The sequence below is a fragment of the Cylas formicarius genome, unplaced genomic scaffold (assembly GCF_029955315.1).
Source record: "Cylas formicarius isolate icCylForm1 unplaced genomic scaffold, icCylForm1.1 PGA_scaffold_10__41_contigs__length_53128322, whole genome shotgun sequence".
Taxonomy (NCBI): Eukaryota; Metazoa; Arthropoda; class Insecta; order Coleoptera; family Brentidae; genus Cylas; species Cylas formicarius.
The window spans coordinates 36,813,954-36,826,022 of NW_026844214.1; the positions used below are offsets into that span (position 1 = coordinate 36,813,954).

At 31.3% G+C, this 12,069-nt stretch overlaps 1 protein-coding gene across 2 annotated transcripts; it reads right to left on the reverse strand.

Annotated features, from left to right (window-relative positions):
- Window positions 1-79: 79 nt before the first annotated feature.
- LOC132704664 (sister chromatid cohesion protein PDS5 homolog B) lies at window positions 80-10,821 on the reverse strand. 2 transcript variants are annotated; one of them, XM_060674825.1, is made up of 16 exons: window positions 10,593-10,821; window positions 9,095-9,454; window positions 8,346-8,695; window positions 7,811-8,190; window positions 7,486-7,754; window positions 7,116-7,415; window positions 6,031-6,234; window positions 5,741-5,976; window positions 5,301-5,578; window positions 4,904-5,203; window positions 2,995-3,127; window positions 2,638-2,896; window positions 2,094-2,262; window positions 1,523-1,810; window positions 1,280-1,312; window positions 80-1,209 (listed from the first exon to the last, which is right to left on the reverse strand). In XM_060674825.1, exons 2-16 carry the CDS (start codon window positions 9,442-9,444, stop codon window positions 1,099-1,101), a joined length of 3,660 nt encoding a protein of 1,219 aa, XP_060530808.1. In that variant the 5' UTR covers window positions 9,445-9,454; window positions 10,593-10,821; the 3' UTR covers window positions 80-1,098. The 2 variants fall into 2 exon arrangements, with proteins under 2 accessions (XP_060530808.1, XP_060530817.1); XM_060674834.1 differs by lacking the exon at window positions 1,280-1,312.
- Between the last annotated feature and the right edge of the window lie 1,248 nt (window positions 10,822-12,069).

Sequence of the window (12,069 nt, forward strand, 5' to 3'; positions counted from 1 at the left end):
TGCATATATAGGAGTTTATTATCCCTGCAAATTTACTGGAAATATAACGAGAACAATAACATCTCCAATAAACAAAAAGGTTTATTTATTTTATTTTTAAAAATACATTTTTTGTACAATTTAATTATTGTTGATAGTAGAAAACTGTATACTAAATCTATTCAATCTATTATACAATACGAAAATCTGGTAGCCCTAAATTATAACACTTCAAAAAATGACAAAAATACACGAAACCAAATAAAATTATAGCATGTTCTCAGTAGGATCTCTCCGTTAAATCGTCCATAAAAGAGTAGCATGTTAATGACTAAAAATTTGCGAAAATCAAATAAATGAGTGTTGGAAAAATACTATTTCCGAGCTTCAGGTGGGAGTTGGGGTTACAATCAATCCAAAAAAGAAACATATAGGTAAAAATAGAAAGAATTGAAATTCTCCCCTTGGGTAAAACTTAATGCAATTATTAAATAATCCAATTTAGTAGTTCTGGGAAACCAAATCCCCAAATACTAACTTTTTAATACATTTTGTGGGTACTACCCTAAAAATTGTTTGGAAAAATGTCAACAGTAAAGTGTAGCAGCAAAAAATGTCAAATCAAAAGTACAATATCTAGTACAAAAAAAGGCAAATCCAGAAACAAGATTATGCTTTTGTCCAATGTTCAGTTTTTAACAAAAGTTGAATCACACATCTACACAGCTAATAAATAAATAAATTTTCACTATTAACAGTTAAAGTGAGAAACAAAAAGTGAAAGTAATATGAAGTTGTACAGCCTATCCAAATGCAAAAATCTGCTCTGCTACTGCTTTATCCACCTTGTCAATGTTTTTTGCAAGAAGCTAATTTAATACATATATTTTTTATACTTTAATAGCATCACATGTCAAATATTTGTTATACCCTTTGAATTTATAAAAATAGAGTAGATATTCCTTGTACTTAAATCTACTTTGTCGCATATTTCGTAAGATTTAAAAAAACAATAAAAAACAATTATTACACCAAATTAAGCATAACAATATGAAAAAGGGCTTAACCAATTCGCATACAGAGATCTCACCAAATATGAAAGTCCGGAAAATATTTACATCACTTCTCTTCGCCTACTTTTATTCTTTCTCGTAACCTTTTTGTTGGAGGTTCTTCTAGACCTTCTTCTAGAGCGGGAACGTGGATTTTGGTTTCTGAGGCTTCAGAGGGCTAAAGAAAAATTAATATTTTTATAAATAATAAGTAAAATGAGCCCAATAAAAAAGGCAAGTATTCATACCTGTGCATCTAGTCCTACTAGGGAATCAGAGTGCTACACAAATAATTTATTAAATTATATTATTTTTTGAAATTCAACGCAAATAAATTTATTCAGGGAAACATAAAATACAGAATTTTAGAATCCAGTAGATCACAAACAAGTTTCCGACTGAAATTTTGATATGAAAAATATTGCAAACCAATTTTCTAACTTTTTTTGTTTTACAAATAACAATATGAAGATAATATATAAGATACTCACCAACACGTCCGTTCCCAAGGGACCGCAGCCTTCTGCTGCTTTCTGATTGAATTTTGGCCTTTTCGTTTTTGGGTTTTCACTATTTAACATTGACAATGTAATGCTTGTCTTTTTGTTTGGTTGGTATTGCAGTTCAGGAGGTAAGAACACCTTTGTATTCGTAAAATTCCTTTGTGGGGTAAAAAGCATAGTGGGTATGCGAATTTCACTTGGAAAATCTTTAGTGTCGTAATTGGTGGCTCTCGTAAGTAGAAGACCTGTTGTTAAATCGCAAAGAGCCCACAGTTTCTATAAAAATATAATGGGGAGAATTAAATTACCTAAATGAAATTAAAAAGGGTAGCTAAGATTAGAGCATTTGAAGTGGTAAAGAACACAAAAAACCAAAATTGTATTTTTTCCGTAAACATCAAAGAAACCTCAAGTTTATGAAGGATTTAATATTTTCTGGCAATTTTTGTCACTATTTACATACTTTCCTAATTTAAAAATAAAGCTTTGTTAGTGACCTAAAGAGGTTTCTTTGATAAATTAACTCAGCACTATTAACTATGTTAATACAAATACTTACATAATTTAAATGATCATCATCTGGTCTAACAGCATTTTTGTGATTCTTCATTTTTTCAATTAATGTTCTGTAAAAGCTATAACTAAAGTAATCGTTTTTGCTTACTAAGGGTTCCAAAATAAACCAAAGACATTGCTGGGCTGTTTGAAGTTCAGCAACGTCATCCCACCTATAAAAAAAGTTCTCTAAAAATTCGTAAAACACTGAATGTCCATGTAAAAATTATGAATAGGTATCCACTCGTCTTACCACTATTTACAATGCAGAGGGGATAAAAGAGAATTTTAGTCCATTAACAACTTAATTAATAGTATTAATGGCAACAAATTTTAAATGTGCCAAACGTATTTGTGTGATATTATGGTTCGTAGCGCGGGTGAATCGAACAATGCGTATGTAGCGGACAAATCAATCCTTGAAGACAATATATTATAGAAATGTGAAGTTAAAAAAAATTCAAAGGAATAATATCCATGATTGTTCGGAAAACATAAATAATTTTTTAGTGTCTGTCAAAACAGAACGAATTTTATTATATACATACTTTGTAAGCCGAGGATCATGAGCTAAAATGGGAATAGCAAAAACCAACATGTAATCGGGCATTATGTGTGGCAGTTGAAGCATGGCCCGATCTCCTTGATTACTTGCACCCATTGTTAAAGTTTTAACATAATCTCGCCGCCTGTTAATGTCATTGATCATATAATTTTTAATAACAGTCCTAAGCCTGTTTTCAGGTTCTCTACCAGCAAGTGCATAATAACCCATGAAGTCTAGGGGAAGGCACTTACTGGGTAATCCTACGGAAAAACAGAAATATGCTGTTTACTCTGGCTAAACTACTCTTCAATCTTTTTAGGTAAGTATGTTTATATTCTAACTTTCACATATGTCATACCTTTGTTTAGTCCTTTGTGCAATTTAGTAGCAAATATTTCTCGCACTTGTTTGACTTCATCACACATCAACTGTGACAAGTTATAAAATTGTTCAGCAGTATATTGATCTCCAACTCCCTTCTGCTCACAAACCTGAAGAAAAGAAAAAAGAAAAATGTGGCATACATTTTAATGAAAATTTAATTCTACATGGGTACAAATTCTCGACAAGACGCTTTGTCGCGAATGAATCCTAATTATGCATACTAACAAAACTGTGAAATTGTTAAGTTTGGATTTAGCAAGAGCCCAAAAAATTACAAAGGTAGAGACAAAGTTTTTGCACCTTTTAAAATTGTCTTTTATTTTAATATTTGGTCTATACATTAATGAAGAAATTTTAAAACATTACATTACAAAAAAAAAATTCAAAAACAAAAAATGGAAAAACATCTTGAGTTGAAGAACTAGTGTCAACATTTCAAAATGAGTGATCCTAGCACAAAAAAATCTTATTAAAACACATTTGGTATAACATATTTCCGGGGGCTTTCACAGCTGGTATCGTAGTTAACGAGTTTTTCCGGACTATTAAGACGTGGTCTATTGGTTTTGCTACCAATGCTAATTAATTACAGTAAATTAAATCATTTAAAAAAAGCGCTTCAAGCAAATGGTTACAAAAGGAATGAAATAAAACAAAAAAAAAAAAACAAATAGACAAGAGACGAACGAAGAAACACCGTCGGACGGTCTAGTCCTTCTCCCTTTGATTGGCGGCTTAACGGACCGGATCGGTAAAATAACGGCGAAACATAGTATAAAATCAATTTTCAAACCCACATGACAAATACAACAACAATTAAGGTCAACTAAGGATCCCCAAGAACCGTTGTCGTCGGCCGGGGTATACAGAATCCATATTCCATATATACAACGTAACGTAGCGTCACTACACGTTTAGCGGAACATAAAAAAGGACAAGTAGAAAAATATGGCACAACATCTGAAAGAAACCACACACGAAACTGTGTACGAACAACTCAGCAAGGGAGGGGGTGGGCCTTACCAATATCCGCTCAGCCCGAGCGTTACAACACAGGTACGACAAGAATCGTCGCGCTGCAATCTACGGTCCACTGAATATGGCTGCCGCAGTAGCAGTTGAAAGCTTTGGTAGCAAAACCAATAGACCACGGCTTAACAGACCGGAAAAACTGATTAATTATATTTGGGATAATCTACGAGTAATTTACGGTGGATGGCACGTTGGAAGTTAGCAGGAACAGCGGTCTAAGAGGATTCAGCCCGAGGAATTATCCAAACTCCCCATGAAAGAGGTACTGTATTCTACTTAAAAATACAGGGCTTTTCTTGGAGGTATGGTGAAGAAGTGCGAGCATAAAAATAATGTGCCGAAGGTCAAGAACCCAGCGCCATGGCCATTAGGATAGACTAGGAATAGGAAACTATTGCATTGCTTAATAAACTATAGCTAAAATTTAAAATTTAACTGGAGCTATGTTTTGAACAAAAAATAGGAAAAAACATTAATTTCTCAAAAACGCTATTGATAGGCATACCCAATAATATACAGCATATCTCACTTAAAATATCAAAGTTGATGCTGCTTTTTAAAGAAGGGACAACGTTGAATAAATATAAGAACCATCGACCAAGTGATCAAATTTACAGAAGGAAACATAGACTATCATAAACGTCTAACTGCCATGACCACGAATTACCCTATATAGACAATCCAAAACCACGAATATTAATAATTCATTGAAAATAATTAATAATTGTGAGTTATTCAAATTTATCCAAACATAACGGTATATTTAAAATAAGAACATAGAATTATGTCATCAAATGTTTTTTCATGGGCTACCTAGATAATTTAACATAACATAAAACTAAATTTCTTACCTTGAGCATAGCACAACCTGCGGCTAATCTTAACCAAGACATTTCTGATCTAGACATTTTTCCAGATTGCATTAGGTCACCTTTGTGCAAAATAAATGCATTTAGCATTCTAAATGTCTTTTGGGCAGATGCTGTATCTTGTTTAAGACCTAGCAGCCACCTAGCCATTGCCTTTAAACCTTCGATTTTACAACGAGTATCCTCAGGAAGTTCATCCTCTGGACACCACGGATCATCGTTTCTCGAATATTCATCTTTTAGATTGTCTCGCTCATTGTTTACCAAAAGTTCCTTCACTATCTAAACACAAATCATGCCATATTAAGACCCTCTCTGTTTTTAGTAATTTCATTATAAATTGTCCATTACTTAGAATAAATGTGTTTATTATATTTACCTTTCTGGACACAATATTTTTGATCTGCACTTTATATTTATCTGGAACATTGTATGCTATATGCCCCAAGGCAACAATAGCTGTTCTATAATGTGGTGATTCAGGAGTTAAATTATTTTTCACAGATTCCAAAATTGATGAAAATAATTCATCATGTAGAGGAGGCATATTCTTAAATATACAATGTATGGCTCCTTTAGCCTGTTTTGGAGTACCAGTGCATGCTAATTCGGTGCAAGTGGGTGCAAGGGTATATATAAGGTTTGGAAATTGCTCATCTGCAATTGGAAAATTAAATATACATTTTTAAATATCTAAACGAATGTGGTGTGGTGGTAACAACCTAACTTTATATATTTTTTACTAAAAATATATAAAATATCACTAAAAACATGATTATGAGTATATAATAGATAAATAGGTTAGGTAGCAAGACTTACACAGGCATTTGTATTTTCCTAAAAATGTAAATATGGAAAGCACAAGAGGTGCAACATTTTCGTCATTGAGTCTAAGTAGGTCCATCAATTCTTCTAGAATATCAGCATGATGAAAATGTGAAGGAAACACCACACTTAGCATAATTAAGAGTTTCAAGCCCCGATCGCCTGCTGTGGCAGGATGTAAACCTATTTCTTCAATTGCGTTTCCGCCACTTAAACAATCTTCCACATAACTTGAATACAAAATGAAATTACAATTCCATCTAATAAATCCATGTCAAACTAACCCTATTAATATACCCAAAGCCTCATGATCGATCATTACAGAACTTATTCTTTCAAGTAACATCTTGACCATGTTGTAGTATAGATTTGTCATGACTGGTGATCCGAGTTTCTTCAAAACAGCAGCTGTTGCTTCAGAACATTCTTTACAACTTACTGATGGTTTGGTAACAGTTTCAAATTTTTCCAGAAGATCGGGATCTTTTCTAAAAAAATATCGTGAATCACAACATAAATTGAAATTTGTAGGGTGGTTTATATATATATATATATATATATATATATATATATATATATATATATATATATATATATATATATATATATATATATATATATATATATATATATATATATATATATATATATATATATATATATATATATATATATATATATATATATATATATATATATATATATATATATATATATATATATATATATATATATATATATATATATATATATATATATATATATATATATATATATATATATATATATATATATATATATATATATATATATATATATATATATATATATATATATATATATATATATATATATATATATATGATGACACTATATTCCGGGATATCATCCGTTCGCTCGTTGAACTCCGACTGGAATCCTGCATCCGACTGGAATCCTGCATCCGACTGGAATCCTGCAAATCTTGCATCCGACTGGAATCCTGCAGACGTTTCGCCAAAATCTCACTTGGCATCTTCAATGCTCGCGTTCCGAAAACACTTCGAACAGTGTTCGAAGTGTTTTCGGAACGCGAGCATTGAAGATGCCAAGTGAGATTTTGGCGAAACGTCTGCAGGATTCCAGTCGGATGCAAGATTTGCAGGATTCCAGTCGGATGCAGGATTCCAGTCGGAGTTCAACGAGCGAACGGATGATATCCCGGAATATAGTGTCATCACATTTTTCCATCCGTGAATCAATACGTGAGAATATATATATATATATATATATATATATATATATATATATATATATATATATATATATATATATATATATATATATATATATATAATTATATAACAAAAACAAATTTAAAGAATCTTACTTTAAATGGTTATTGAATTTAACTAGAAACTCATGTGCTTTAACTGGTTCTGGAAGACACCTAGAGAGGGCATGAATTTTATTTCCAACTTCTTTATTTATTTCTGGACTTGGATGAGCTCCTGATTTCCTGTGAAGTTCTAGCCATTCCAGAACTAGCTTTCTCACACACAATTGATTCTTTTGAAGCTCCATGAACGCTTTTGTAGCATGTTCATCTACAGTGCCAAGAAGATGGTAAAGCTTCTTCATTCTTTCTTGTGCAGGAAGCTGATAGGGCACTAGGCAAGTGTTAAGCAATCTGAAAATATATTATTATTAATGGTATTTATTACATTTTCACATATTTCAACTGAAATAAATAAACTTACCTTTCTACAAGTAGTCTATCTTCCATTCCTGCCATATAATATCCATGCAATATTTTGTCTTTAATCCATGTCACAGCTTTTTTCGTCGCATTTGGAACATCAGCATCACTAAGATGTTTCTTATAGATAAGTGCCAATCCAGCCATTGCTTCCTTGCGAATTTTAAATTTTTTATCCAATGTTCTCTCCTTTACAAATTCTAAAAGATCTTCTGAATCCGATACCACTTGGAAGTCATTTCGGGCTGTGGTGACAATAGACATTACAACCTATAGGTAGATGAAAATGAGTTGTTTATGTAAAATAAGAGATATTTTACACTTACTTGATATCTAACATTTTCGTCTGAATCATGTTGCCTCATTTTCAGTGTTTCAGTAATGTCTTTTCTCAGGTCGGGATGGTTTAGTAAAAAGTGCATTGAATACTGAACACATTTTGTTCTAATTGCAACTGATATATCATTAAATCTACCTAAAAATGCAGTCCACAAAGCACCATGTCTTTTGGGCAATTCGGAATCCTTTTCGCTGAACATTTTTGCCAATAAAGCCACTGCAGCCAATCTTTCCCCTTCTTGAGTGCTTTTCAGTTTACATTCTAGTTGCGGCAACACCGACACCAAAATTTGGGGACAAATATGATTAAGCTCATAAATTAAATCATAAACTTTACTGGAAATTTGTAAATTTTTATCTTCCTTGCCTAAAAAAATCAGCAAGATATAAAATCCACACATAACATACACATACACTTATTTAAAAACATACACCTACCTTAAGTCATTTTGACTCATTCTTCTTTTACTTTTATAACTTATAAATAAAACACTAAAATAAAATAATGTTATGTATACTCACCCAAAATAAGAACCTGGTTGAAAAATGCTTGTATATAAGGCTCCAAGGTCTCTGAAGTTTTGATAATCAATTCTTTTGCCAAAAAATATGCATTCTTATGCTGCGTTTTATTTGGCTCTACAATATTTAACAGAATAATGTCCAATAAATCATTACCAACCATATCACTTTCTGTGATTAGAGGACATAAAACATCAAGCATAAAACTCTTTACTCTACCCGAGTGTTCGTCATTTACAATCTTAAACATTAATTGAAACAATGCACAAAATATTTCCTGACAGTCCTGTAGGTCAAAACACATGTTGAATGATTTCACATAGGCCAGATTCTCCAATAAATAAAAATATCTGCAAAAAATTTAACATTATTACTAATCACATAATTTCATTTGTGAAAAAAAAAAGACTGTTTTCTTTTATGTAAAAAATTAGACTAGAATATACATAACATCAACTTTTATTTAGAGCAATAAACTTTGTTTTTAGAACTGTTTTGTCCCCAGTACTTTTAGAACCAATAAAAACTAAGATCATTTGAATAATATTCCCCCCTCTTTATTGCTATATATAGAGAGTGTTGCTAGTGACATAACATAGTTCTAAAAATGGAGCTTTGTAATGTTGATTCAGTAGAACACTCACATACAAGTCGTAATAGTTTATGAAAAAGATTTCCTTGTCCATAAATTCCTTACTGACTTGACCACCTTGTCTAAATAACGAAAGCAAAATTACCAATAGATTTACCTTTTAAAAGCAGCATCTTTAGGATCTTTCAATCCAGACAGCTGGGTAATTAAAAACAAGAATATGGTTTTGACTTGCTCAGGGTCTTGATATGGAGCATCAGGAGCATAAACTCTTAAAACATCTGCTATACAGCAAGCAATTAACAATTGTACATCTCTTGATGGATGAGAGAGAAATTGTTCCTCAGCCAAATGCAGTGACAATGGTACATACTGCTTATATTCTCCATCGTCTTGTCCCATAGCCTGAAGTATATGGGCTAGAGTTTTAAGACGACGAATAAGTTCGTCGGGACCCAAATCATCACTTATTGGACGACATCCTGGAGGATACACTATTTCTGTCATGATCAATTAACTGAAAAAAAAAAAGGTTTTAGATCACACCATCATCTATCTTGAAACAGTCGTATGCATTAAATACTATTAAACAGTTGAACAATTACTACTGACAACTTTCTAGTCTAGAAAAAATTCCAAAGAATATTGAAGCACTGTCCAATGATGAATTTTGACATTATGTACTCAAAACATCAAAATTTTCAGTTTTCTTTGCTCTCAGACCTTATAATAAATAAAATGAAGCATTGATATAATTACTTTATTTAGGAGGTGCAAGGAGCATATTGTGTATTGATTCAGTAATAATTTCTACAAAGGTCTAACTCAAATAAATAAAAAAATAATATTAGAAATTTAATTTAATTTAAATTAAAGATGATACTTTGCAGTATAACAATAATAGCTACATTTGTTTCTATTTCTTTATTAGTATTATTTTTTTTATTTTACTTACTATTATATATTTAATAGCATTTACTTACATCCCAAAACTCTTAAAGGAATAACTAATCATAGTTAATAGTATTTACAAATCAGAACTGATAAGCAATGCTTTGACAACCTCTTTCTTCATCAATTTTGACAACTGAAAGCGACGGGCTAGTTGGAACTATTGTTGGAATAGTTTTAAGTTTTAATGTGAACTTTGCTTATAATTGTATTGTATTAATAAGGTAACTCTACTTGACATATGAGAGAAGATAACATTTTTTTACAACCAGAAAATTTAAAGGACTCCAAGTTCGATAAGGATTTCGGCTAGCAAAGTGTCCGCCTTTTGTAATTAACCAACCATAAAATAATGCTCCCATTATATCTAGAATTACATCATGGTTTCAAGATTCTATTCTATTGCCTAGACACTAGGCTTATGTACTAATTAAAAGTTTATAAATAATTTAAATAGTTTTATATGCTGCATTTAAAGATTAAGTAGCCTCTATAGCACTCTGTGGAATAATTGTGGAACATTCACAAGAGAAGACGCCTAAATTAGACAATTTTAATCATAGGTATTATTGGAAAAATATGCTTCCAGTGAGTGTTTCGTTATATTTTAATTTATAATATATCCCAAAAGGTAAGCCAATATAACTAAGGAAATAAAAAACTATTGCGAGAAGTTACCCAAAAATGGTATTTACCCCATTTACCTGAGCATCAAACGCAGTCAGTATGAACTAAATTGTTGAGGTAGGCCTGTCCAACTAAACACAACAGAAACAGCAAAGCACTACTAAGTGTATTCTTAGTGGGGGCGTAACATTTAAAGAAAGTGCATACTCTTGCTATTTTTACTAAAAATGGTTCAATTTATAAACTTCCCTAAAAACATAGACGCTCAATTCATCGACAAACACTGATGTCAAGTGTCAATGTGATGTCAAAAAAGCCGATTGACTTTTACCGGGACACCTAGAATATTATCGAACGTTAATTACTAGTTCTCGCCCACTAAGAAAAATTCACATCATCAAATCATGAAAGAACCGTAAACATTATTTAAGCAGATTTAAAAAACCTATACCTAGAACTAGGATAAATAAAGATTTTGGGCGAATGGCCTTGCTTTACCCTGTTAAACATATTAAAATTTCAAAACCATAAACAAGATGAACAAAAAAAAAATTTCGAATACAAATTTTGGAAGAGATCGTATTTTTTGAGTAAAGTTTTGCAAGGTGTATTCAAAATTTATAAGTAAAATAATCTGTGAGGTGAATGAATTGGAACGCAATAAGGAAGGCATCTTGTAATCCTGCAACTTACGTATTTAGTGGAAAGGAAAATTTTAACTGTGGTCGCGAAATGACATCCTGCTGAGCAGTGTTGCCAGGCTGCTAAATTAATTCGATTTAACCAGGAAATTAAACAAAATATCAAAATTGTGATTCTGTTACTTTTTCAATTTCACTTTTGAATACATCTTGCCTTAGCAAAAATTTAAGTGGCAGTGTTTTATTTAATTAATGTAACAACGTACGGCATTAGCAATATTATGTGCCAAAACAATGTGTTTATTTTAGGCGCATCAGTTGGCGCTTCAAAACTATCATAAAACAGTATTACTTATGACAATGATGTAAAAAGTATAGCAATCAGCAGAAAATGAAATTCTTAAATTTAATGCAAAAATTATTATTTACAGAATAAAATTATAATTAAGTGTAAACTAAAATCCGTAAATTCTCAACAAAAAAGAATAAATTTGTCGTCTCGAAAAAACAGAAAACGAATTTTCATTCTGAAAATAAACAAGCTGAAGAAATTTAAAGCAGGATGAATGGAAAGAAAGAACACGGTCCATAGCGCGGTAAACACAATCAGGATACAATTTCTACATATGTTTCTGCACGTATTTTTAACAGATTGAACTTAAAATGCATATTTTTAGATGCCATTTTTTTATTGCAATTTAATAAAGAATATATATTTTGTAGACATATCAATCATATGCATGTTTTTAAACTGCTTATTCTTAAGAGGCGCAAAACTTCTGCAAAGTTTTCTTTTTTTTCAATTACATTGACTTCTTCATTATCCTCATCGTTCAGATTTTTTTTTTATAAAACTGAACCGAGGCAAAAATATTAAATTGTTATTCATTACTAATAAAAATGGATGACAAAA